The sequence below is a fragment of the Phalacrocorax carbo genome, chromosome 8, assembly GCF_963921805.1.
Source record: "Phalacrocorax carbo chromosome 8, bPhaCar2.1, whole genome shotgun sequence".
Classification (NCBI taxonomy): Eukaryota; Metazoa; Chordata; class Aves; order Suliformes; family Phalacrocoracidae; genus Phalacrocorax; species Phalacrocorax carbo.
Genome location: NC_087520.1, coordinates 4,379,708 through 4,407,642, shown reverse-complemented (window position 1 = coordinate 4,407,642; position 27,935 = coordinate 4,379,708). Strand labels below are relative to the sequence as shown.

The following is a 27,935-nucleotide window of genomic DNA, read 5'->3' as shown; positions in this document are numbered from 1 at the left end:
GGTTTAATTTTATGAAGAATAGCAGGGAAAGTAAGCATGCTGCTCCGACGTGGGTCTCAGGGCTTTACATCCCAGGGGGCACTGAACATACCAAACCTGTGCACCGTGAGAGCAGGATCATTCAGATACACAGCTTGTTCCAAATCTCATCAGTTTAATTAATTCATGGTCCATTTTACATAATGCAACACCGTTTATTTGCACCGAAAAACCAGTCACCCCGAGTATTATCCCTGGAGACATATAATATTATGCATCTAAAGAACATGTTGTATGTATATGCATTAAAATAGGTAACATGGAAAGGATGAATCCTTAAATGCAGCCAGCAAAAAATACTTGTGTGAAGGCTCATCAATTTTATCCATATTGTTTATCAAAAACAGTTCCCTGTGTTCTTGCCAAGCTCAAAGGCACAGTGAGCCTCCTTGCCTGCAAGTCCTGAGATGAAGCAACACCAGCTGTTTCTCCCACTTCTTATGGCCAGTTTTGGGGGAAGCCACACTTCTGTTTTATATTTGGGCCCCAGTGAAGGGGAGCCCAAGGTTGGGGACCACATCTCTGAGCACTGCTCCAGACCCAAATTTTTAGGCATATCCTGATGAGGTCTTCAAGTCTGGTCGTCAATTCCTCCATTCATCCAGGATGTAGGATTTCCTCTTCTCCTTCTTTTATGGAGGAAAGCTTGGCAGCTGCTCCAGGTTGTCTTCAGAAACCTTTATTGAGGGCATCTGCTAAAACTGCCATTGCTGGGCATTTTCCCCAGAGCTCTTCTTCTCCAGAGGAAGATGGGGGGGAACCATACCTTTCCCAGAGGACAGAGGTGTCCCAGACTGTTCCCCCATGCCACATGTCCCTCTGCATGCGAGACTGTTACCCCTCAGCCCCTCCTGCCCGTGCCACCAGTCCTCTTGTCCCAGCAGAGCTGGGCCTTCTTGTTTTTTGGCATCAGAAACTCCATGCTTAGAAAATAAAGCATGGAGATATTTAACAGCATGAGCAGAAATGATGTAACAGACATAACCATGATGAATAGTTGAAAGGCTGAGGTAGACCAGAGAGAGACCTGGGTCCGCCCCAGTTGTCTCAGTGGGATTGCAGCAAAGAGCTGGAGGTCTGAAGGTGACCTGTGTGTTTTAGAGAATAATTTGGGATAAACTCTGCATCCCTTAAAGAGACTTCTTTCGGTGATGGTCTCTCAAGATTGCAAAGTGATGTCTGCAGGACTTGGCAGTTGGCAAGCTGGTCTGTCACGTCAGGGAGATCAGAAGGGCTACCGAGATTCCTCTAGCAGGTCCCTGGAGGGCCACATAAGGCGGGTTCAATAAATTAATAAGTGGCCATCTCTATGAAATGCAGACTTGTTTTATTGTTTTCTGAAGAAAAAAAGAGCAGCTTAGTCTCTGAATTTAACATCCTCCTGTTTCCCAGCTTAATTTTTACCTCAGATAACAAACTGAAGTTGTTGAAGCCCTTCGCATTTTTCATGATAATGTGTTAAATTATGGCAAACTGGATAGTTCTGTGATGTAAAACACGAGTATCTGTTCGTATGGATGGAGTCATCCATTTCTTTGATCCCGAAAGCCAGCTAGGATTTGGTGGGAATCCAGACCTTCCTACACGAAAAGCACTTGTGCACCCACCACGCCTCCTCCTTTCCTCATTCACAAAAATGACGAGCATTATACGCAGTGTTGTACAAAAGACGCTGCCTCAGCTGATGTCGGGTGGGCTGGGTTTGGGTGTATCTCGCTCATGTGGGTAGGGGAGTTGTCTCAAGTTGTCTCTCGGCTCCATGGGAAAAAGGTCATCGGTGAAAAAGCCCAACACCACCATGGGAATTATTAAGATGCTGTTAGACAACAGAGTGAAAGATTTCATAAGAAAATGGTCTTTGGATGTTATTGAGCTGGTGTGGTTTTCGGAGTCCTCCAAGGACTCCTCCATGGCAGTACAGAAAGCAGATGCTGTAGGTGCAGGACGGGAGTCTTCGATCAGAGCAGCTAAGCCCTCACCAACACCACACTGCTGATTTGGCTCAGGAAATTAGGAGACTTTCAGGTCTTCTTGGCAACACTTTTGAAATGAGAAAGAAGGAGGTTTATGAAGTACTGCAGAAAACAGCAAAGACTGACAAGAATAATCTTGAGTATTTAACTGCTAAAAAAAGTTTCTTTAATCACATAAGTTTAATGCTGCTCCTTTATTCAAGCCTAGTTTTATGAGGGAAAGAGTAAAACTGTGAGCTGATAGTCAAGACACTTTGAAAGGGCTTAATTTCAGGTCTTAGTGGATGGATCAAGGGAGGAGAGGATACTGCGCAGGGACTCTAGTGAGAACGATATTTCAAAACTTATAAAATGTTAGAGAATATTCTCCTTTCAAATTTTCTCTTCTGATTCATACTAATCAAAACAATCAGAACAGATTGCAGTGGATCTGGAATAAAACCTAAATCCATTGGCACATCTATCGTCTGCTCCAAATCTCACAGACCCAAATTTGAAAAGTGTTTGACTATTCAGAGCGAAGTACCCATGTAAATTATCTGACTTTCAGAGGATCTATACAATTGCAAATCCATTTGATTCAAAGATTAATGCTCTAATTTTAATAAAGCTAGAGGGTCTTCATGCGCTGACCTGGAAGTTAAGGATTGGTCTCAGTTTGGTCTCTTTTCATTGCTTTGAGGGAAAGTTCATAGCCAAGAAACATGACTGAACTCATTGGGAATCCTCGCACTGCATTGACCGTGATGCCCCTAAAAAAGACCTGTTGGGGATGGAGAAAGGTTAGAGCATAGGAGTATACTTAAGAAGAAGAAAACATTGAATGAATCCATGGTGGGACTCTGAAGAACCAAATTTTGGTTTGCTCAGAAGATACGCTCTCGCTGCCCGTCTTTGCTGAAGTCTGCGCTGGAGAATGGAAACACAATGGCAGAAGTCACTGGGTTGGTGTCATCGTGCTCCATGCCGCCTGTGGACCCCCATCAGTATCTCCCAGCAAGAGCTACAGGAGGTAAAGAGTTAAAAAATGGCCTCATGCCACTGGTGTAGAGCTGAAAGCAAGAAACCTAAAGCATCTTCCAGTATTGTCCTACCTAGCTACAGTCCTTCCTTCCCTTTGCCTACATAAGAGTGCGGGGATTATGCAAATGCCAAGGTACAAGAAGGCTGTTGCTTTCATGCAGCAAACGCTCTGACACCCGAGGCTGGGTCTATGGGCACAGAAGATGTTTGGGAAGCGGAGAGGGCGCGCTGTGGCCGTGAGCCAACACGGGCGCTGCGCCACGTGGACTATTTTGCAGGTTTCACCTTTGAGCATAGAAACAATTTCTCAATCAGGAGAAAACTAGACTTACTCTGTACCTTGCTGCGAACTAGCTTTCACCACCGGCTTTGGAAAAATGTTCCATAGAAGCCGATATTTTCACACGTGGGCTCCTAAGGTCAAGCTTTGGTGCTCATACATATCCCAGAGTTTTCTTTCGTTACGATAATATGAATTTATACAGCCAGACTTCCCCATTCTGCTCAATAGTATATATTGAAAAGATGCTGGCACATACAAGAGCGAAAGACCCTGCAGCTTTTAAGTGCTTGAACAGTAAAGTGCTTTTTGGAAAGTGGAGAAGGGGCCCTTGTCGCGCCTGGCATTGGCTTGTCTCCCTTCGAAACACCCCTTCGCTACAAACACTACTGCCCGGTACGTGCAAGGGTGTGCACAAACTGCTCTCTCTGGGGTGAGCCTAGTTACAGAATGATGATTGCAAGGAGTATCTCTGCTGGCCTGTTCCTCACAAAGTCGCTTCGTTAACCACCCAGGCTAATCACTCGTGGTCACTAATCTAAACAGCAGAGGTTCAGAATAGACAGCAAAAGTAACATCAGCAAAGCAAGCCCCCTTCCAGGCTTTACAGAGGCAAAGCTCCCACAGCTACTGCAAGAAAGCAGGGAAGATCTTGGCCACAGGAGCAGAAGCCCATAGATTTAAGTGTCCAACCAGTATTTTCCCTGAAATACTGAGCTCTGCTAAACATGACTATATCTTGTATCCAATACATCCAGTGCGTGGGGGTGACAACAAGACAGAATCAAAACATCTTCACATTGTTTAGGATAAAGTTTGCAATGTGAAACTGCAATATTGGGATATTTAGGATATCACTTGATTTTTTGGGGTGTTTTATTTTGCTAGGAAACATAGAATTTTCTGGGAGGAAATTCAATTTTTTGCAGTATCCATAAAGTAACACAAGAGAACCACGTTAAATAATAATGAAGATTTATGAAGAAAAGCCCAGAGGCATAAATTTTTCTCATCAGAACTAACACACCTGACTGTGGAAAAAGAAGAGGGCTATATTTACCTTTTTTTGTGCTCACCAGGCAATTATTTTTAGTACTGCGAATGCTGTGTCTTTGTCCCAGAACAAAAGCGTCCAGAGCTGGGTTTGCCATTTATCAGTTCTGTGTCCCCCAACATATAAAAAGATTTTCCTTATGAAAGAAAGATCTAGTCTTATGATCAACTGTTCCTTAATCCTATTGCAGGCTTTGATCCAGGTGCCAGGTATGATAGCAGAAAAACAGCAAGAAGCTCAGACCTCAACGACAATAAAAAAGTGCCTGAATTAGTTGTTAATATTCAGGCAGGACAAGGAAGGCAGGGGGTGAGGATGAGGATGGAGACAGAAGGGAAAACGCATGGAAATTCCCCTTTCAGCCACCCTGTGTTTTACTGTGAAACTGCATGGCAAACTGCACGCGCAGGGCGGGTGGTCTGCGCAGAGCCCGGGGCACCCTGACCCTCCTCTGACTATCCGAGCGTGGTCTTTAGCATCTCTCCAAGTGCCTCTGCTTCATATGACCGTGGCTTTCCTCACTTGACGGCAAAAGACGAACCAGACCGCAGGCTGCTGTGACGGCTGGCATAACATAATGGCATGTTGGCAAATATTTAAGTCACACTGACTTGTGATTTTGCAGGTTATTTTTCTTTTTGTAACTTGTTACTTTTCCCTCAGAATGTGAAAATTAACGCTTTGGAGCTAAAAGCCCACATGATGTTTTGTTGACAACTTAAATACAGATTTATTTCAATATCAGAAGATGTCTTTTCTTGTGACTGTGCATTGGCAGCACAATAAAGCTGCGAGCCCTGGTTCTCTGCCATTCGCATTTAACTGAGGCAAAGTTTGCGGGTAGAACAAACAACTTTTATTACACTAATAGACAAAGCCAGAAAAAGGAGAGGTTTTTTTGGCACACAGCCCTTCTTCACATTTGAAGCCGAAGCAATTCTGGTTTAAAAGCATTTTCTATCTGCTCAGTCTTGGTGCAAAATAAGGGTGGTCGGTGCAAACCTCAGTATCGGTTCTGCCAAAGCATTGCCCAAGGCAACCAGACGCACCCAGGGTGCCAGCGCGGTGCCACGGGAATCAAAACATTTGACCCCTGCCTTTTGTAGAAGCAATCACAGGGGCAACATTTGCCACCTCTGATTTTTGATAAGTCAAATCGCATTCACAATTAAATGCACTGGTGTGAAGTGTTATTTCGAGTTAATTAACACCAGCAGACTGTGACCCCCAGTCACTCATTTTTTCATATCTGTAAGGTGCTTTATCACTTTCACCATTATGATTTGAAAGAGTCCGCACTATAGTTACCTACTGTCATTATTATAATCTAGCAGTAACTGGTTTTAGCGCTCTCAACCCTGCAGATATGTTTGTAACAGACGTTGCATTTCCCAGTTGAAAATTTAATGCCTGGTACCCAGATTTTACTGCAAATACCACTTACTTTTAAGCCCTCGTTCTGGTAGCTCTGCAAGATACAGTCAAGGGTCCCTTTGTACTTGTTTAAATAAACTCCATCTGCCTGAAGTCGACTTTTCACAACATCCATTGGAGTAGCAGTCCCCCAGGAAATGGCTCCTAGAAAAATGCAGAAGTATTTGAACAATATCTTCTCTATAATTCCATGGGCGCAGGTCAGTGAACTCAGAAATCCACCTCTTATCTACCGTGTCATATTAATGGGGTTTTCGTGTCAGGGCTTTCACCCTGCTCAGGAACAGGAAAGGTATTTCTGGCAGCAAAGTTCCCTGTTTCTGGAAGAAGCATTGAGATTTTGGGGGTTACGCTGGTAATCAAACGCAGGCAGCCCAGGAGGTGCTCCCCCCAGGGTGCAAATATATCTTCTGCCGTGCTTCAGGTGGAGCGTGGACGTGCCATGGGAAGAGCCCCTGCTGCAGGGAGCTGCCGCCTGGGGCAACTTCAGAAAAACTGGAGTCCTCAGATAATACTGCTGAAAAGCAAAGTTTGAGCTGAGAATGCAAATAAGAGGCTGGTCCATCTCGTGCAACTGGGATTAGGCTCCGCGCAGCCAAGATAAATCGTCATTCCTATAAAGAAAGCGTCCGTTCACATTGATTAGCCTGCAGCTGAGGGGGATTTTTGCTTCTCTGAAAAGGTCAGCGTGTGACCGCAATACCTGGCCCAGTTGGACAGACAAGAGTTTGTTTGGACCTATGTGAGTGTTGGGGCATGTTAGAGAAGCTGCCCAGATGGGCCAGGGCTCTGTTTATTTGCAGGAGAAATGGAGAGGGCAATTTATAATCATTACCTGAGCTAAGGATTGACTTGCATTTCGGGGTCTGCAATCTAGAAATGGCCAAGAAATGGGGAGTGGGTGTAGGGATGACCTTACGCGTGGAAGCATGGAGGGGGACGCACATGCCAGCCTTACTGGCAGGTGTACACAGGAAAGAAAGAAGAAGATCAATAACCGTCAGCTCTGCTTCAGCTGCGTGCAGGTAGGGTGCACACCCTCCTGGAGGGCAGCCAACAGGTTGAAGTCCTCTTCTGGAGGCATCTTGGCTGCCTTGTGTCTCTGGCAATGTGATATGCAGGCTGTTGTGAGACATCCAGGGAGATGAAGGTCCTGGCTCTTTTCCTTCTCACTGACATTGAGCCTGATGAAGATCTGATATCATGACTTCCATAGAGTTTGCCAAGTCGTAAAGCGCAGCCATGGTGCCAGGGCACCTGGCCCTGGGGGAGGAAAGTCGTTCAGCCCCGTGTCCTCTCCTGGTGACCAGGAGGATGTGGTGGCCCCTGAGCCACCCCTGGGAACCTTCCCGTCCTTGTTTTGCCAGTGCTGTGGGAAAAAAAGGTGCTTACCTGCTACACCCCCTGCAAGACAGATGGAGAAGGGATTAGGGGAAATACATCCGTCAGGGGTAATCCATCCACAGAAAATTGTGTAAGGGATGAAATAGAGGCAGTACCCAGGAACATCTCGCAGAAGCATTGCTCCCATGCCTCGGTATATTCCTGCTATCCCCTCTTTCTGTAGGACTGTCCTAAAGCAGTGAATTGGGCCTTGGTACACAGGAAATCCAGGAACTGTGGGCTTTAGTTTAATGTTTGCTGCAAAAAAAGGTAAAACTGTTATAATAGCGGTATAGCTACAGAACGCCTACTGCCACCTAACAGACAGAAGTCATTACTATCCATTTTATTTTGCTAGGATCAGTATGTAGTGTGGGGAAAAAGAATTTTTAAGAAAGAGGACTTAGGTCCATTTTTAAAAGACGCTTAGCCTCTTCAGGACAGATTTTTTTCTTAGATGCATTGCATGCCTCCCAGTAGGTATGTGCCCAGTGAGACTTCCAAATTAGTTTAAGGCTGTGTGCCCAATTTCATGGATGCCAAGCTGCATCTTTGAAAGCCCTGGAATCTTCAGAGTGTCCCTTCTGATGTAGAGGACCGGGCTGCTTTTGGAAAGGGCATTAGATTGCTAAGCTGCACGGAGGCTTTTAAAAATGGACATAATATTACTTTATCAAGCCAATACAAAAATGTGAATATTTCACAGTTAGGCACCACAACTGTAATCATGAGAGAGGTGTTTGTGAAACTGCTGAAATCCAAGCTGTTCAGCTCTGAAGCTGCACCTCCCTTCGGCTCTGCGTGTGCTCTGGTGGGGTTTGCTCCGCGCTGGCAGCCTGCAATGAAATTCAGCCACCGCCTCAAGCAGAAGCAGCTCCTTCTGCCTGCAGCTTCTGGAGAGGTTACAGCTGCCCGCTGCCATCCTGCCGCTGTCCCCTCGTGACCCGTCTTGCCTGCGCCTGGATTACCTGTAACCCTGCCCCGAAGAAGCCAGCAGTTTTCAAATATACACGTGAAATTTTTGCTTTCGAACGGAGGAGGGTGGAGTAACAGAGAGGGGTTTGTGGGCAAATATATGTGGGACAGAGAGTGTTCAGCTGGAGATGGGGGCTGGAATTACAGCTGCGTGGGGAAGGTGGCTCCCACGGCTCCTGGTCCTGAGCAGATCTGCCCCTGTGTTTGTTACAGATCCCAATCAGCTGGAAATGCCAGCAGAGATCTGATCAATGTCATTGATAACAACCCCCCCCCCTTGAGCTGAGCAGGATAGGGTCCATCCTGAGGCAGAAGGAAGCATTTTTAGCTGAATTGCAGCAGCACAAGGCAGCAGAGAGCCAGGCCTTGAAGAAAAGCTGTCCTAAAGCTCTCAGAACTGGCAGAGAAAGTTAAAAGAGAAGCGCTTCCTACCTTTGATGTACGGCTGCGTTTGCATCTGTAGCCTTATCTTTACCAGGTCCACAGGGGTGCCGATGCCCACGGAGATGAACCCAGCCACCATGCTGGCCAGAGCCACGTCGGCGAGCGCCGGCGTGCGAGAAGGGTCTCCGTGGCGGAGCTGGCTGAGGAGCCGTTGCGTGTTGCTGAAGACGCCAAACACCACGGAGCTGTAGACGGAAATGCTGGCCAGCGGGAAGGACATGCCTTTGAAGAAGCCAGCCACCTACCCGGGGAAGGGAGCAGGAGTTAAGAGAGCGAACGGGACTGAGCAGAGTAAACCCCAACTTGTCTATCAGGCCAGAAATGCAAATCCAAGTACCAGATGTCTCCTGGAACCAACTGTTCACACATGCTGAGCAAATGAGAATTAATTCATACTGCCAAAGACTTGTGAAGATTGTGCAGAATACAGGATATGCTGAAAGCACAGGAACCCATGTAAAAGTCCCTCTTATGGCCAGCCTCTGTCCTGGCATCACCAAAGTCAGCAAAATACTTGTGATAGAGCTTTGCCAGCAGGTACAAGCAAAAGAGCCACTGTGGACCCATGTGGAGACATGGGCAATGTAATTTATCACTCCCTGCCAAGGATCTCTCCTTTCCCTATAGGAGTAACCAAGAGTTACCTCAGAGTTAGCAGAGAAGGCTGTAGGAATCTGCAGTCGCAGTTGCACCAACTTTGTTGGTCTTCATATAACTGCTGGTGACAACAGTGATTTTGTATAATTGCTTTATGTGTTTATCTATTTGCATTTTCTACCAGCATATTTTAAGTAAGATAAAGTACTTACAGACTCATTTCTGTACACAGTGAGAACACAGTTGAGAGTATTTCCATATCCTTGACCAGCTTGCAAACGAGTCTGCAAAAGACATTCATGAAAAGCGATTAAAATCCCATGCTTCCAGCCCACTGAAAGCTCATGCTACGTAAACAACGTGTACTTTGCTTTGGGAGTGAATCCTTCCTTACAGGTAAAGAAAACAGTGCAATAAAATAAAATATATATGCATCCATCCCCCTTGAACCTTGCCAGAAGCAGGGCTAAGCAGGACCTCAGAGGTCTGAAGCTTTCTGCAACATCTGGAATCAATGACTGTCAAAATGCTCTTGAGTCCAGACCAGCCCTCCTGGCCCGGCTCAGCGCTCGCAGCAGACTGCTGGTGTGCAGTGCTGTCATTGGCGAGGTCCTGATTTATGGGGAAATTGGGGAGTGATGTGATCTCCTCCATTTTGGGACTCTCAGTGCAGGTTGCTGAAGGATGGAGAGGAGAGCTCCCGTGGGAGGCTTCCAGGGCCCTTCCAATCCAAAGTGGATTTTAAGACATAGAAATACTAAATGGAGCCAAAATAATTCAGGTCCATCGCAGAAATTCTCCATGCTTCACTGAAAAACACATTTTTACATCATTTCCAACAAAGATATTTTGTTTCTGGAAATCAATGGTTATACCCCTTCCAAAAGATGCCTACAACAGCTGTAAGAAATGGTGTGTAAGTCATGACAAACCTCATATGCCTCAACATGCTTTTCCCTTCTCGTGTGTGTACATATATATACTCACATGCACACACATATTTAGATCATCTTTCATTCAAGCAGCTCAGAAGTTTGCAATAAAAAAATCTTAACAAGCGATGCATTTTTTGGGGTGTATGAGGAAATGGAAAACCTGTTTGGTTCACAGGACCTGGAGCTTCAGCAATTAATCTTGACTGAGGCCAGAGCTCATTTTTCATAGCAAGACACTCACCCATGCTCTACTGGGGATGTTTTTAGGGAATGGGGACAGCATTTCTGATCATATCCATCAGCACTGCTGCTAGCTGAAATGGGGAAATGAAGCCTGGAGGGACAGTGCCAACCTGTGCTGAAGGCAAGTGTCCAGTCCCTTCCAGTGGCTCGGTCCTGACTTACACCAGGGTGAAGCAGGAGCTTTATTTGGGAATTTAAAGCCCAAAGGAGTAAGTGTCCTCTGGAGTTCACGCCTGGGGAGAGCTTTTGGACAGCAAACAGCAGGTTGAATGACAAAATGATTTGGCCCAGAGCCCTGCCCAGGGCCCTGCGAGAGGCTGCCTGGTGGGGTGCTGCTGTGGGACCCATCTGGGGAGCAAGAAGGACTGAAGCCCAGGCTCACCCCTCGCCCCAGGGCTGCTCCGGGCAGCCGTCTGCCCACACCGAGCACCGAGCGCCGCTCTGCGCCTGGCCGGAGGCCACAGAGAAGGCGTCAGCGAAAGCAGAATATTTACCGAGCCCTTATAAACAAGCTGGTACGTGAAGATGCCAGCTATGGCTCATGCAGCACACGTTGTGCAACGCAGGCAGGCCCGGGCTGAGGGTGCAGACCCGTGCACACCGTGACTCACGCTGGGGGTAACGGGGCTGGGGAGGCTGGCTGCGCCCCAAGCAGCCCGGGACAGGGCGACCGCGGTGCACAGCCCTGCGGTCCCTCCTGGCTTCATCTCCACACTTAGCCCAGACATTTCCATTTTGCCTCCATGGGCTTGTTTTTTTTTCTTTTACACAGTGACCAGGTATTTAGAGGTTCAAGTTAATACATATTTTGAGTAACTGAGGGCAACTGAGTGTCCTCACAGGGTGCTCCTTGCACATATGCCTCTTAGCTAAGCTGTTAACACCCAGCACTGAAATCACTGCTGGCATCGCTAGCAAAGTCAGCTGATACCAGTATGGATATTCCTCAGGAAACTTCTCCTTTCAGTTACGTTTTAAATGGATGGGGTCTTTGGGTAACACCCAGAAACTGAAGAAGGTTCTGGGGAAATGAAAGCAATGTGGAGGATGAAAAACAAATAAATGTAAAATTATTTATAGTTTTGCAAGGCCGTGGAAAAACAGCTGCTTGGGTTTGATGGAAGCTGCAATGCTGGGGAGGGGCCAGCTGAAGGAGGAGGTCTGCTTGATGGGAACCATGGTGCAGGTACCACATAGCCCATCCAACCTTTCATTCAGTCTTGTCCTGTCTTCTAGGTGGGGAAGGACCCCCCCATACCCTGGAGGCTGCCAGTGCCGCTGAGCTGCCCCTTTGCTGGCTTGCTGCTGTGTAAAAACTCTCCTTTCCACTTGCCTTCCCCTAAATTTGGAAAGGTAACAAGTCTGCCTACTTGGTATTCCCAGGCCATGTCCAAAGCCAAGGGCAACAGAGGGGTCAGCCTGACAGTTGCCTTTATAAGCACTGAAGGATGGGCTCGCTCTTTCTTGGCATCCAGAAACTTGTTGCTTCCCAGCAGAATCCTCTCTCAGTTGTTGCCAAACTCCCCCAAACCTGGCAACGACGCCTGATGGCCGGCCTGAGATGGGGATTGCCTTGGCAACCCTGGGCAGAGCCTGCCTGCACTGCCCGTGCCCAGGCGCTGCCCATGGCTGGGATGGTGCCGGCAGCCTTGCGGCTCCTCCTGCATGGGGTCTGCACCCATCCTCGCACGGCGATGCTCCCAGGGCTCATATTGCCTTAGCAGCTCAGAAAGAATGGGGCTGGCAGGCCATCTCCCAGCCCTAGGAGAGCCAGCTGTGTGCCAGGGGATGGCTGTGATGGCTGGGGAAAGGATGTGGCGTGGGCAGTGCTGGAGCCTGCCTTCTCCCCATCTCCCCCCAAGGGTCTCTAAGGTGCAAACAGGACCACTGGCTCTTGGGTCTGCCACATCTGACAGCCCTCCTGGGGCCAGCAGTGAGGCTTGAACCAGATCAGAGCACATGGGCAGAACAGCTGAAGCAGTGAAAGCTGGCCAGAGATGCCCATCACACTGTGCAAAATGAGAAAGAAACAGGATCTTCCTCTATATCTCTGCATCAGTAAGGGTGGTCAGCTTGGTTGGGTCATGCTTGTCTGCATCATACTGGCAAATATCTTCTTACAACTCTAAATCCTTCCCTCTGAGGAAAAATTATCTTGCAGGAACAGTAAATATTGCATCTCATAGCCCTGAGATAATAATTCCAGCACTCTGTCCTTCCAGCATTGCCAACACTAGGAAAACACATAAAAATGCACCAGCAGCAAGACAAATATCGTTCCCTCGTTGCCCTTTGAATACTCATCTGTGGCAAAGTTCAATACAACATTGGCAGAACTGTTTGGTAAACCACACATTAGGTGAGGCCAGCTTTAATTCTCAGCATTAATCCTCTTGTGCATGTCAGCCAGTTCTTTTAGTTACTCATTCGAAATGAGCACTGGAGAGGAAGAAAGGCTGAAGTCTCTGAAAAGATTTCTACCCAGGCTAACTTCCTCCTGGGGAGATGGGGAAAGTGAAGGTCTTTTGAAGAGTCATCTAGAGAGAGGCCACTTCCCCGTCGGTGGGGTTTTGGGTGGTGGCGTGAGAGCACGGTTCAAAGTGTTTTACCTTGATCGTGTCCAGAGGGTGGCCCACAACCACGCTGGCGGCTCCTGGGGATGAAAGCAAAGCATTACGCAAAATGTTGAAGAAGCTTTTTGATGGGACAGGCCACGGTGGGTTTGTAGGGGAGGAGGAGGGTTTTCCATTGGAACAGCCGTACTGGGCCAAGCCAGAGCAATGCCCAGCGCAGTGCCCTGCTCTGACAACAGGCAAAAGCTGGGCAGAAACACTTGTGCATCTTCCCCCGAATACCCTCCTGGACTCCATCAACTTCACATCTCAAAGGCATCCAAGTGCAAGGAGGCGGTGTTGTATTTGCATGACCTGTCCATGACAAACCCTCCTTGCACTCTTGCAAGCTCATGCAAACTTTTAGCCTCAAAATGGCGAGATTCAGGTGGGACACAAGGAAATGCTTTCTCCCGGCTCAGGTAGAGATGCACTAGAGCCGACTGATGATGGAGACTGTGAACCCCCAGCCTTTGCTGTTTTAAGAGCAGTTTATAGAGATACCCATCAGGGATGATTCAGATAAAGAGGATCCTGCTCTGTATCGATCTCTACAGTCGCATCCAGCCTCATTTCCCATGGCTCCCTAGCAGATACTGGCCCGTTCCCCCTTACCATGCCACCCACCTTCCCACGCCAGGAGTCCCCATGGCAGGGCAGAGCACGGCTTGGTTTCCCCCTTCTCGGGAGGACAGAGCAACCCATGAGCCATGGCCAAGATATGGTTTTGTGTGCTTGTTGCAGAGACCACGGGCAGATTTTAGGGTGTTTGTGGAGGTGGTGGGTAATTTGTGCTGCTTCCCCATCTGCAAGTCTCCATGCAAACCAGTGTCCCCAGGCGCTTTACAGACTACATGAAATTTCTCACCTCTCGCTGATTAGGACTGAAAAAAGCATCATGTTCTTGATCAACATATTATGGCTTCACTGAAAAATGTGTTATAAAATGTACCCCGTCTTCCTGGAGCTTAACCTGAGACCACCTGTGGTCCTGTGCTGTGCATGAAAACCAGCCGCTGCCGCCGACACGGAGCGCTGGTGGCTGTTCACGCCCCGGACGTCCTGTCCCGCTCTGGGGGTGTGCGGCGAGAGCACAGGGGCAGCGGGGCAGAGGGAGGGACTGCGTGCTGCGCGGCCTCCGCAGGCTGCAGAGATCCAAAAACCAGCTGCTCGCGCAACCTTTTGGCAGAGGTTCTGGTTTTTTTAGAGTTGGCTAACCTATTAACCTCATCTGGCTGGTCAGGTTCTGTGAGCCATCTCACATACCCTTCCTGAGCCTGGCGTGAGCAGTAGCCCAGGCAGAGCTCAGGTCTGCCCGGTGGCCAGTGCTTCGATTGCTGCTCTGCCCGATGGCCGGTGCCACGATTACCCCTCTGCCCGATGGCCGGTGCCACGATTGCCCCTCTGCCCGGCCGCTCCTGCAGCCCATCCCGGGAGCGGGCGGTTTAGCCGTGCATCTTATCAGCTCTTAAACCCAGTGGGAACTCTCAGTTCTGTATGACATACTACATTACTAGTGCCTCTACAGGACTTTGCATTAACTTTTTGTTCTTGTATCTCTTCTCCCGGTGTTTGCTATCAGCGTTTTCAGCGGACAGGATCGATATCCCTCCCTGCCAGCATCGCCGCCCTAGCCGTGGGCCTGTTTGCCCTGTCGGGTCGCGGGGTCAGAGCCAGGCGGTGCCTCTCCCGGGGGTGTGTGCGGCTGGGGCACCCCGGGTTGGCTGCTGCGAGCCCCAGCTGCTCCCCTCCGAGCCCGGCGCTGCTTCCAGCCGGGAACAGAGCAAGGAACGGAGAGCCGGGGTGGGGGTGGGGGTGGGCCGGTGGGGTGAGGGGTGCCTCTGGAGCCCCACCACCACCACCTCCGTGGGCGCACAGCAGCCTCGCACGTACTGACACTGACATTTTTTAAGTGTCCCGCCTGTAGAAATTGAATTAAACTGCACTTCTGAGCCAAAGCAAAGCAAATCGCGCATCCCCTGGTGTGAGCACGCCGGTCGGAGGCACAGACCGTAGGTGACACGGAGGATTTTATTCCCACGCACGCTCCTGTCCGCCCCCACGGCTGCCTTCCCCCCCACCGCACCCCACCCCGAGCCCACGGCACCACTTACCGCCCACCCAGCCTGCCACGAAGTCCTGCAGCTGGAGGCTGCCCATGCTGCGCCGCCGAGCCCGTCCCGCCGGCGGGGCAGGGGGTCCCCACGGGTCTGGGGGTCCCCACGGGTCTAGGAGGGGGGGGTGTCTCACCGGGCGGGGGTCCCCACGGGTCAGAGGATCCTACGGGCGGGGGATCCCACGGGCGCGGGTCCCCCACCGGGCAAGGGGTCCCACGGGCGGGGGTGCCCACGGGGTCTCACCGGGCGGGGGTCCCCGCCGCGCAAGGGTCCCCCCCGGGCCGCGCTCCCCGCCGCAGCCCCGCCGCCCGCCGCCCCGTGTCTCCCAGCCGCAGTGACATCACGCACCGGGGCTTAAAGGCGCCGCACAGGGGCCGGCGGCGGGGAGACACCGGGCTGCGGCGGGGGGGTCCCGGTCGGGCGGGGGCGGCTCGCGTGGGACTGATGCTGCCGGCTGTCAGGTAACCCGGGTCAGACCGGGCTCCTCTTTGTGCTGGGGCTGGTCGCACCGAGGAGCGGGGAAAGCAGCGTCACCCCTGCGGCCGGGCAGCAGGGGCTTCCCGTGAAGGGGAAAAAACAGGGATCTGGGGGGAAGCGTGATATGTACTCTTAAATTAAAGATGTAAGTCCAGAGACAAAGAGTATAACTCACACAGCCTTCCTCAGCTGAAACACATCTCCATTTGCTTCGTTGAAATCAAACTGACTCATCTTTTCAGGAGATATCCCCAGTTTTCTTATTACCTTTTCAGGAGATACCCCCAATTTCTGTATTACCTTTTCAGGAGATACCCCCAATTTCTGTATTACCTTTTCAGGAGATACCCCCAATTTCTGTATTTTGGCAAGCAATGGACAATTGCTCCCTAACCCCTTCCGTCTTCACAGCATTCAAATTTTCTTATACCTCTGTTACCTGCTTCTCCCTCAGTCCCATCTTTCCTGGGTCAGGAACCCAGCTCTGTTTAGCCCCTTCCATGCAAGATGCTCCTTTTCACCCTCTTCAGTCATTCTTTTTTCAAGTCTTTGAACTGGGCAGCCAGAACCACAAGTGATAGGAACAAACCAGGCACTCAGCAGCGGAAAGATATTTTCTGTTTTGATCTCAAACCCTTTTCTGGCAATTCCTAACATGCCTTTCTGATTTACTCTGAAGATTGGGCTCTCTTTTCTAAATGGTAAATGCTTGATTTTGAGCCCAGCCTGGCTGTTGTGCCTCCTGTGTGACACTTTCAATTAGCAAACCTGGTGTCTTACACCCAAATAGCAGCCAGCCACTCAATAGCAGGATGTCCTTCTGGCCCGTAACCAGATCACTGACATCCTTGTGCTCACTGACTCCATCAGAAAACTCCTCTTGGACTTTAGGGGCATGACTTTGCTCTGCAAAAGATGCGTTGGCCCTTCAGCACCGTACGGATATATCTGTGTCATCTGGCTGTGATTTACTACAGCCCAAAGCAAATTTTGTTCTGTAGAGGTCAGATTTCTGCAGATAGCAGTTCCTCGGATCAGTTTTGGAGGCTTTCTAAAAAGATTGACATCAAGTTTGCTACATTGTCTGTCTGGAATGCCAGATTGGGTTTTGTTGAAATGTATTTTGTCCACATATTCCTGTAACTGCAGAAAATGTTGATAGTTCATAAACAAGAAATCCCAAACACCAAAATACTGACTGAAAATATAAATATTTAAATTTTTTTGCTTAGTATTTTCATTTCTATTGATAAATTAATATTTTCCACAAAGAGAGACATAATTATTCAAGCTGACCTTAAAACAATGTCCCCTTGTGTGTATGCACATATAGACAAGAAACCTTATCACCGAGTTGGCTGAAGGGAGCTTTTGTCTTGAAATTACTTATAGACATTTGATATTAGGTGCATCATTATCAGCTCAGATAATCTACACCTGAAACTTCAGATTTTTCAGCATATGTCACAATGCACGTACTTCATGAGGAGTGTTTTCCTCAAGCGCCAGGTCTTTAATGGTGCAGCGGGAGTTTCAGGGGCTTGTGGTCCCGGCTAAATGTTGGATACAACATGGTGCACAAGCACTGTGGAAACTTATCAATTATTTGTTTTCTTGAATTTATTTTCTTCTTTTTAGAAGAAATGTGATTCCATATATACAGTAATACAGAAAGAGGATATTGTTCTCCTTTTTCATGCATATTTTCTTGCAAAGTGAGAACAAAAACTGGCTGAATGGCGTAATTATTCAGATAGCAATGTTAGTCGTTAGTCATTAGTCATATGAATTCTCTTTAACTGTGAGTAACACATTTCTACGCCAAATTCCAAACATCTGCTAACTCAGGGGGAATACTGGAAATGGTCCTTGCTGAACCAAGGGTTGAAAACAAATATTACGGAGACCTTACTATAAACAACTCCCAGCCTAGAAGGGGAAGGCAGAGAAGCTAGGGTGGGCGCAGCAGGTGAGCCGAGGTGCCCTTGCAGTCGTACCTGTGGACACACTCGCCCCAGCAGCGTGCAGGGGCGCAGGACACTTACAACTCTTGCATCCGCTGCTGTTGGCAAACCTACAAATGAGCCCCAGGGTGGGCAGAGACCCGTGCACAAGCTCAGAGTGGTTAATATTCGTTTGCCCCCTCATCTACAGGCATTTTCCCAAACTGTTGTAATACTGGAGTGAACTGGGACCCATTAAAGCAAAGCAGAATTCCTCTGCTTTTGGCGGTGGCTCTAGCAGGGGTATCTCTGCGCTCAGAAGTACTTCCCAGCGTGCTGCCAGGTCCTGTCCATGGGCTGAGAAGCTCGTGGCCCTTATCTTCAGCCACCTGTGTCAGATACATTGCTGGTTGTTGAGAAGCCTGGCATGTTTGTATCGCCAGCTAGGGAACGCAGCTATATTCAGAACCCACCTGGACGCGGTCCTGTGCCCTCTGCTCTGGGGGCAGGGGGGTTGGACGAGGTGATCTCCAGAGGTTTCTTCCAGCCCCCACCATCCTGGGATTCTGTGTGATTCTGTGATACACCTCCTTCTCCCAGCTGACAGAGGATCTCCTTTTACTGGTAACAGGCAGCAGTGCCATATGGAGAACTGGGAAGGGATCCATCCTTTCTGCTGCTCTGAGTCCCAGTGGGGGCTCGTAGCCACTCACAAGAAGTACTGGTCAGAGGGAGATGACTGTGGTTTTGATTATGGATGAGGAATCCTCTTCCTCCTGCCAAGAAGGTCAACAGGGGGATTGTGTCATCCTGAACTCTGCTGATTCTGCCTCCTCCTCAACCACAAACCTGCTGTTTTTCACCACACCATGCTGTTTTGACCACCTTACATTCTTTCCACAACAGGTTTATAAAGCTACTGATAAAAGGACAGAATTTTCCCACCATCTTACCAGGAGCTGTATATTTTCTTTGGGCTAGCACTGCAGTGCAGGGACTGGGGCAGACTCAGTAAATCATGGTAGATTCACACTTAACCACTCTGGGAATTAAAAAAAACAACTCTCCAGGGACTGAATATGTTAGAGCTGAAAAGGGATTATACATTTCTTGTCCAGTTGTAAAAGATTTCTGGGCTAGGAGATGCATTTCACTGGAAATACAGCTGATCCAGGGATAAATCCCCTTTAAATATTAACACATTAATAACACATAATGACTTAAGCTGCTGGGCAAGATACAAGGAAAACAACATTAAACCTTGCTGCTGTGGCCAGAGTCACTGGTCACCAGGGTCTAATGCTTGGTGTCCCTTTGAGGGGCTGAGTCCTATGAGCAGAGGCCAGTAAATTAAAAAGCAATGTACACAAACACCCTGAAGCAATATGCAAGCAGTGATAAGAGGATAAATTCATGGGCTACAGCAATCAGGCAGATCCGGGCAGCAGCAAGATATGTCAGGGGCCACATAGCAGAAATAGTTATCCCCTCCAGGAGCTACCGAACGAGCTTGTTCCTGTGGGCAGGGAGACATGAGCACTTTCTCTGCAGGAATGTGCATGGAAGATGGATTAGGGGCTATGAAGACACCAGAAACAGGCATGGAGGGCCGTGCTATCAATGGCTGCAAAGCTCTTCTCGCCTTTCCTTGCCCAGGACCTGGGTAGGTTTTATTGGAGAAATAGTGTACCAGGAAGAATTAGGCAGTGAGGAGAATCCTCTGGTCTTTTCATCACCCATTTACTTATTCTTTTATATAGGGGAGCCCTCTGAGAAATGCCTGAAGTAGCTGATGTCCATGTATGTCTCCAGACCTACAGGCAAGACTCAGCTGATGCAATTGCAAAATACTGGAGCAGACCTCCTGGGCAGGCTGCCCTCAGCCTCGAGGGACCAGGAGATTTCCCAGTTACATCCAACATATCCCCCCAGATCATAGCCTGAGCACCAGCCAGCAGTCAGGGCAAGTGTCCCACAAGCACCGTCCAACAGCTTCACTTGAGGGCTGTGAACAGCCCTCTCCAGTGTGCCAAGATCTTTCTCTGCCACAATTTCTGGAGCCTGGTGAGCTGCAGCCACACTCCTGCCCAGGCAAGGCTGACCCTCCCACAAGCCGAGGAGGTTTGGGCTGAGATGTGCCAGCTCGGTAGGGACATGCTTGAAGCTGAGAGCAGAGCAATGCTGCAACAGGCAGCTACAGTATGGAAGAAAAGGCATTTTTTACCATCCTGTCTGGAGGAGACAGCCAGCTGTGACTCGTGCTCCCTGCTCCCACCCCCTGGATTCATTTTCGACACAGCAGCTATTGAGAAGACCTTGAAAGAGCAGGAAGTTTCCTTGGAAGAAGCGGCTGGGCAGGCAACATGTGGCTATGCTGCTGATGAGCCTAAGTGGAGCACTTCGCTCAAAGGCATGAACAAGTTTCGAAGTTTTGACAGTATCATTAACAGCCGCCTGCTCGCGGTGCTCAGCTCAGCCCCACCACACTTCATGGTCAAAGGGACACTTTCACCAGCACCATTATATTAGTTTTATTATAGGCAGAGAAGAGAGAGAGCTGCCAAAGAGGAGATCAAGGGACGGGTTGATGTTCAACCAGAGCAGAATTCAACAGCGCAGGCTGTGCTGCATGCAATAGCAATGTGACGGTCATGGGAAAAATACTTTCCCAGATCTCTCTAGGAAATGTTGACTCCCGTGACCAGCTCTCCTACACGTCAGACCCTCCACACGCTCACAGAGGGAATTAGAGCATGTAGAAAGAGTGGTAGAGCAGGGAAGAGGTTTTCTCCAAGGTTAGAGACAGGAATGTCTCTGGAGGCTGCAAGCAAGTTGCAAGCTCAGGGAGCTTCACGCTCCGTTAGCCAAGCATCTGCAACAGCCACCCCAAAGTACTTACACTGCAAACAGCTGCAGGAGAGACTGTGCATTTGTTGCCCTCCAGCCTACCTGTGACTGAGAGGCAAAGCCCTCCCCAAGCTGACCAAACTCTCTTTCTAAACCCCAGAATACTTCAAATACAGCCATCGCATGTTACCCCCCTGACAGTGACCTCCTGATGGACAAAAGTCCTTGTAAAATGCCCTTGGAAGTTCACCAGGCTCTCTGTGTTTTCATTTCTTGGACAATGGTTAATTTTGCTCAAACACGTGAATGTGAAAATCTGAGCCTCAGCCAGTTTTTATTGGAAAACAACACGGGAAAAGATCTGAAAGAAGTGTCTAGCCCTAAGAGGTGTTTGTCAGCTGTGATGGTTGCCCTGCCCTTTCTGACGGTGGAGGGGAGCTGAGAGGACTGGAGCCAAAGCAGGGCCTGTGCGGGTGGGCAGGAGCAGAAGCAAAGGGGAGCAGAAGAGGAGGTGGAGGCAGGAGGCAGGCACAGGTCTGCAGGGCTGAGACATGAGAAGGTCCTGGAGAAAGGGATGGTGGTGAAGAGGAATCTTCTCAACATCTGGGACAGGATTTGTCTCTTTGAACTTTATGTTGCCCTTCTGCAGTTGTCTGCCTGAGCAGGTCATCTCAGCAGCCTCAGGCATCTAAGATGAGCTGCGGCTTGTGATCCAATGGGAACCTAAGCTCACATGTACACATTTCCACTACAGAAATCCACATTTAGGTAAAATAATTCCCACTCTTGGCTTTCAGTTCTTGTGTCAAGTCAGACTCCAGACAGAGACTCACCAGGTGAGGTGAGCTCCGTTTGAGCTCCAGTTTCGTGTGATCAAACCCCACCTGGTTGTGTGCATATGCTAAATAGCACGCCTGTAATAGCAGCATGTGAATGCACAGGTCCTCACACAAACCCCACGGGCACCTGAAAATTAGAATAAACCATTCTTTTCAGCTTGTGGAAGCTGGTTATCTAACTCTCTAGAATAATAAATGGCAATTTGGATCTTGCCTTTTCTAAATTGCCTTGAAAATCTCAGTACTTGTGAGTAATTATTTAGTCCTAAAATTCAGTTTAAATGGGTTTTTGCGTGTGCATGTGTGATGGTGTTCAGCTAAATAGTTTCCTCCATGTTTACCCCTACAAACATCCTTCCACCCTTTTTTTTGTTATAGGAAGGGGACTTTTTTTAGGTTGCCAAGCCCCGCTGGGCTGGGGTAGAAGCTCCTCACTGGGGAGAGAGGAGCTGTCTCATTTTACAAGGTGAACACTCCCATTTGCATGGGAACATCTCTGCAATTGATAACGTCAGGAAGAAGAATGGCAAACAAGACAGTTAAACTGAGATCTCCAAAGCTGCAAATACTAATCAGAGTGCTTGAAAGCTGCAGGAGAACTTACATGAGAGAAGCAAACACCACTTCTTTGTGGGCAACAATTTGATTAAACAAGGACAGTTTCTCATTTCTGTTAATGGAGCAGCATCCTTTGTTCATGTTCAGTCCCACCCGATTCCCTGCTCACAATGTCCTATTTAAGCTCCACTAATTCACTGTGGAGCCTATAGGAAGAATTAATGTTCGTTCTTGCTGGAAGGACTCACAGCATCACTGCTAGTGAAAGGAAAAAACAAGACAGCAGCTAAGAAGGGCTCAGATATGAAAAATCAGCAGAGTGAAAACTGGAAAACGAGGTGTGGAGCCTTGGGTCTGCTGAAGAAATGCTGGTGGTTGTGCCTGAGCCAGGGGTTCACCCTTTGCTAATCTCTTCATGGCAATTCTCTGACCTTATAAAGCAGGACTCCTAGAAGGTCCCTCTGGAGGCTCCTCAAAGGCCGGTATGGCAGGGAAGAATGCTGCACCTTTAGGTGGGGCTGGATGTGTCCTTGTGCATTTTGGCCCCACATGCCATTAAAGATGGGAAATGCCTCAAACACTAACACCTGCATGTGACCCCTTTCCCTCAGACACGTGTGGGACCTGCCCTGCTGCTCAGTGAGAGGCTGCATGATTGAGTAAGAGCTGCCCATCTCTGGCTGCCTGGATAAACAGGGAAAGCAAATACGCTGGAGTAAGAGCCAAGCCTTCTGCTGAGCTTTAACAGAGTGAAGCTGTAACAAATATTTCAAAGAAAAAAAAAACAAAGTCAAGGTAATGCTGGCAAATCCAATTGCTCATCACACAGGGTCACATTTGCATCCAGACAGTTGGGTCTCAGCAGCCTGGGTGCTATAAACAGTCACCTCTCTTCGTGACTGCATTTCATGGTGGGTTTTGATGCTGCCTTGGGACACGGGGCTGCCTCAGCACTCTTCTCCCCACCCCACATATGTGAGGCTCATGGGCCTTATGGCAGGGTCTGGATCTTTGTGTGGATGCTTTTCCCTCTAGAAGTACGTGGTTCAGAGCCCAGATGTAGTCCAAGTGGTGCTTTTGCAGCATCTATCCAAAGCTCAAGGAAATGCTTATTCTTCAAAATGTATTAATTTTGCACAGGGCTCATTACTGTGCATCCTTGCTGTCATTCCAGAGTCCCCATTGGTGTGACCACTACCAAAAGGAAGTTATGCACAAAAACTTCATGTCCAGACTGGACCAGCCTTTGCCATGGGGGAATTTATCGCTGTTGCAATGCTGACTAATTACCTAATTGCGTGGATCAACACCTTTCCTCCAAAACCTGTGGAAGCAACAGAAACAATCTGCTGCAATATATTTCCCCCAGCAGCAAGAGCCGCATTCTGGTACCTGGAGGAAGCCAGACCCCCAAGGAGGGATTTCCACCTGAAACAGCAGCTGGTGATTTGATAATATTTGGGCAGACAGTGCCACCAAAAGGAAACGTGATAAACTACCCAGCCTAAAAATGCCTTTTGCGGGTACTTATCAAGCAGTTGCCATGACTACCCTCCTTCCACAGACCTCTGCTTTGTACCCCCATCAGCTTCTCAGGCCATGCTTCGATGCATCTGTCTCTATCAGAAACACATGCAGCCCTCCTAAGGCATCGGGGTTGAGAAATTAATGTTTTAGTCGTTCAGCTAAGGGAGAGTTTCTTTTTAGCTTAGCAGCTAAAGACTTTTCCAGCCCTATACAGCACAATCTTATAAAATTGCCTGAATACTAAATTTCAACACATGGAGAAATCTTATTCTTTGAGAGTTTTTAGATAACATATTCCCCTATATCCTGTAAAACAACACTCTATTTGCTTGTGATTAACTCATTTTGTTTCAAAGCAGGCACTACCAACAAGAAATTAAATATATTACAGTTTGCCTGGATCATTAAAGTACCCATTGCTGTAGCTGACTTTGCTCTGGGATGCAGCTCAGAGGCTGAGCCAGGTCCCGATCCATAGCCTGACTCTGACCACAGCCACTGAAGCATCGCGGTCTCATCGCAGGTGAGACCCAGCTGGCGCCTGGATCTGCTGGACAGGGACAAGGGACTTCACATCTGATGTGCTTTACATCAAGCTCATATCACAACTGCAAGTTTCTCCTAAATTAATGAGAAGCCAAAATAACGGTCTCCGTTTATACGGGAATTCGGATTAAAATGCTTCTCTGAGGCTGGGTTCTCTGGATTTCGCTGCCAGGGTGGCTGCAGAGGGTGCTGTTAAGCTGCATACACCAGCACCGAAACAGGGACTCCACCGAGCAGGACAGACCCGGTGGGCTGCTGCAGGCAGCATGTGCATTCAGGGGGGATATTAAAGAATTTTGCTGTTAGGATGTCAATTCAGGCGCTGCACAGACCTGTCTGCTACAACCCCACCTGAAGATTTTAACTGAATATGACAAAGGCTGGGTCCTGTCGGCACATCCCATCCAGCTGCCTTGAGTTTGTATCTTGCAAAAAACACTGTCTTCTGATTTGATGTTAGATGTAGCAGGATCCTGCAGCTCCCTGCTGGGTCTCAGCTCACCCTGGGTGTCCCCAGACCAGTGTTTGAGGGGGACAAAGCCAGTGGGTTCGGTGAGGCAAGGCTAACTGCTTGGAGCGGAGCAGAAAGGATCATAGAATCATAGAGTCATTCAGGTTGGAAAAGACCTCTAAGATCAAGTCCAACCATCAGCCCAACACCCCCAGGCCTCCTAAACCGTGCCCTGAAGTGCCACGTCTGCATGTTTTTTGAACACCTCCGGGGACAGTGACCCCCCACCTCTCTGGGCAGCCTCTGCCAGTGCCTGACCACTCTGTCAGTAAGGAATTTTTTCCTAATATCCAATCTAAACCTCCCCTGATGCAGCCTGGGGCTATTTCCTCTCGTCCTGTCACTGGTGACTTGGGAGCAGAGACCAGCCCCCCCCTCACTCCAGCCCCTCTCAGGCAGCTGCAGAGAGCGAGAAGGGCTCCCCTCAGCCCCCCCTTCTCCAGGCTAAACCCCCCCAGCCCCCTCAGCCGCCCCCCAGCACACTTGTGCTCCAGACCCTGCCCCAGCCCCGCTGCCCTTCTCTGGACACGCTCCAGCCCCTCAAGGCCCTTCTTGTCCCGAGGGGCCCAAATCTGAGCCCAGCATTCGAGGTGGGGCCTCCCCAGGGCCCAGCACAGGGGCCCCATCCCTGCCCGGCTCCTGCTGGCCACACCAGCGCTGACACAAGCCCGGGGGCTGGTGGCCTCCTTGGCCACCCGGGCACTGCTGGCTCATGCCCAGCCGGCTGTCAGCCAGCACCCCCAGGGCCTTCTCCGCCGGGCACTTCCCAGCCCCTCTGCCCCAGGCCTGGGGCGCTGCCTGGGGTTGGTGTGACCCAAGGGCAGGGCCCGGCACTGGGCCTTGTTAAACCTCACACAGCTGGCCTTGGCCCATCGATCCAGCCTGTGCAGGTCCCTCTGCAGAGCCTTCCTGCCCTCCAGCAGACCAACACTCCTGCCCAACTTGGTGTCATCTGCAAACTTACTGAGGGGGCACTCGATCCCCTCGTCCAGATCATTGATGAAGATATTAAACAAGACCGACCCCAACCTGCTCGTGACTGGCTGCCAGCTGGATTTAACTCTGTTCACCCAAAATGTCTGGGATTGGCCGTCCAGGCAGCTTTTTACCCAGCAAAGAGCACACCCACCCAAGCCATGAGCCGCCAGCCTCTCTAGGAGGATGCTGTGGCAGACAGCGTCAAAGGCTTTGCTGAAGCCCGGGTAGACAACATCCACAGCCTTTCCCTCACCCACTGGGCAGGTCCCTGGTCACAGATGGAGGTCAGGTTGGTCAGGCAGGACCTGCCTTTCATGAAGCCGTGCCGGCTGGGCCTGATCCCCTGATCGTCCTGTACTTGCCTGGTGAGCGCATTCAAGATGAACGGCTCCATAACCCTCCCTGGCACCGAGATCAGGCTGACTGGTCTGTAGTTCCCTGGATTCTCCTTTGGGCCCTTCTTGTAGATGGGTGTCACACTGGCAAGCCTCCAGTCATCTGGGACCTCCCCTGTTAACCAGGACTGCTGATAAATGGTGGAGAGTGGCTCAACCAACTCCTCCATCAGCTCCCTCAGTACTCTCGGGTGGATCAATGAGTTTCGCACAGGTTGTATTTTCTTTGCTGGTGGGTGAGGATGTATATTCATATTTCTTTTTAATCTGATGATAAAGAAACCATGGCTTGGCTTCGGTGCACTGCTTAAGTATAAAAATAGTCCTTTATTGCCATCCTAAGGATCCTTGTTCCTTCCCAACATTTGAATTTCATTACCAATGACAACACAGTAGTTATTTATTTTACCATGTCTGAGAACACCCCAGTTGTTCATGGTGAATAGGCTGGGCAGAGCTGGGCTGTGTCAGTCCTGTCCTTGGGACTGAGAACCGGAGCTTCCCTACAGCATCACGTCTCAGGATGCAGTAAAAATTATTTCACTCCTTTGGTATGATTCAAACCTTCACTTTCTGTTTTCAAAGGTGTCTTCTTGCCCTAAGTAATGATAAAACCAGGCTGTGCTCCCACTACCAAACTCTGCCTCTGCCCTTTCCTTTGATTTTCCCTAATTTGGAGGAGACCACCGCTGCGCCAAGAGCGTGCTGGAGGTTTCACTGTGGTGCTTGCAGGGTTGGCACCGGGATAGGGCAGGGATGGGGACAGGGGTGTGGGTGGCAGATGATTGCGGGGGCTATGAGCCCTCTCCAGCTGCTCGACATCCTGGAGGAGCTTTCATGGGACTCAGCGGCTGAGATCATTTTTTCATGATGGCTTTTAAATCCATTTCATTTCAGCATTAAATGCACATGCCTTGCTCATCATCAACTACGCAATGGTTTTAAAAGCTGGGTTTTTTCCCTTAAAAATCCTTCCATAGCTTTGTTCCTGGTTGCTCTTGGGTTTTCTCTAATCCTGCTGCTCTAGCGAAGGCGGCTGCGGCGCTCTCATGCCTCCACTCTGATGCAGACCACCTTGAGGACTGCAATTTTCAGCATTTGGCTCACCACCTATGCAATTATTTTCCAGTCAGTGAGTACACGCAGGTGCCAGCTAGCAGATGCAGCCGACAGACTGGTCTGAACGGGCCAAGGGTGGTGAGTGCCCTTTCGCGTTGGGACTGTGACATTTTTACATATGGAATATGTTTATGTTCTCGGGCTTTCTGTTTTACTTTGGTTTTGTTTTGGGTGGGTTTTTTGGGTTGGTTGTTTTTTTTTTTAAATAATAGTTTCAGCATCATTTTTCTGGCTTTCTGCCTATCCCTATCAGGAAGAGTACTGTCAGAGGAGGCAGTTCAAAGCTGACTGAATTTTTGTTACTGCTGCCGTGTGAGGACGGGAGGAGGAATAGATGCTGGAGAATGAGGATCCTCCCAAGGGCAGGCTGGGGCTGTGTGAGGAGGAGGCAGAAAGCTCCCGTTTCCAGCCTCAGCACCCGTCAGATAGGGGATGTACCCGGTACCCAGGCTGGTCAGCCCTGCCTCTGAAACCACAGGTGTTTTCATTGTAAAAAGGCAGAGAAGAAAGACGAGGAGGATAAAAATATTCCCAGTGAGGGCCTTATAGGAAGCATCAGAAGACCAGTTCCCAAATTATCCCAAGATCACCCCACTCCATCCACTGTTGCTGCTTAGTGGAAAAACAGTGAAAAATCATATTAAAAAACTAGTCCAGAACTGCTGTGCATGAAGGCAAACAGAAAATCTCAGCTTGTTCTGTTACCCCATAGCTGCTTGCTGCTGCACGGTGGTTTTGGCCTCTGTGACCCAAACTTCAGAGCTGCATCTGCAGGCACCATGTCCGGATGTGCTTTGATTTCGTCCCCGTCACTCCTCAGGTATCCCTGCTCCATCAGCAGAGCTGCTCCGGCAGCGAAGGGCCTGGGAGCCTGGAAGGAAATAGCTGCAGCAGGGAGTGCTATGGCTGCTTGCTGTGAGCCCCAAAGTCACTTGGGACCATTTTTAGCACAGTTAACGGAATTAGCGCAATTAGCAGCATCAGTGCTGTTAGCGCGTGTGCACACACACACTGGGGCCACAACTGAGCCACCCCAGCTGCTGCTGCTCCCTGCCAGCTCAACTCCAGCACAGCCCTGCAGCCAGG

General features: G+C 49.3%; 1 protein-coding gene across 8 annotated transcripts; it reads right to left on the bottom strand.

Annotated features, from left to right (window-relative positions):
• Positions 1 to 134: 134 nt before the first annotated feature.
• Positions 135 to 15,477, bottom strand: SLC25A48 (solute carrier family 25 member 48). 8 transcript variants are annotated; one of them, XM_064458351.1, is made up of 8 exons: positions 15,107 to 15,470; positions 12,990 to 13,033; positions 9,415 to 9,486; positions 8,594 to 8,846; positions 7,196 to 7,207; positions 5,814 to 5,947; positions 2,646 to 2,775; positions 135 to 2,079 (listed from the first exon to the last, which is right to left on the bottom strand). In XM_064458351.1, the coding sequence occupies exons 1-7, from the start codon at positions 15,150 to 15,152 to the stop codon at positions 2,653 to 2,655; spliced, it is 684 nt and encodes a 227-aa protein (XP_064314421.1). In that variant the 5' UTR covers positions 15,153 to 15,470; the 3' UTR covers positions 135 to 2,079; positions 2,646 to 2,652. The 8 variants fall into 8 exon arrangements, 7 of the variants coding, with proteins under 7 accessions (XP_064314421.1, XP_064314416.1, XP_064314418.1 ...); XM_064458346.1 differs by having other exon boundaries at positions 7,196 to 7,444; positions 15,107 to 15,468; XR_010374153.1 differs by lacking the exon at positions 135 to 2,079 and adding an exon at positions 4,376 to 4,612 and having other exon boundaries at positions 2,688 to 2,775; positions 7,196 to 7,444; positions 15,107 to 15,471.
• Positions 15,478 to 27,935: the final 12,458 nt, after the last annotated feature.

Bases quoted from the DNA above. Each gene is read 5' to 3' on its own strand.
- SLC25A48 (XM_064458346.1), bottom strand. From the start codon at position 15,152: ATGGGCAGCCTCCAGCTGCAGGACTTCGTGGCAGGCTGGGTGGGCG. The intron at 8,847-9,414 runs GTAAGTACTTTA...TTCCCCGGGTAG, and splicing joins CTGTGTACAGAAATGAGTCT to GTGGCTGGCTTCTTCAAAGG. The intron at 2,776-5,813 runs GTAAGTGGTATT...CATCCCCAACAG, and splicing joins ACCAGAACGAGGGCTTAAAA to GTCTTTTTTAGGGGCATCAC.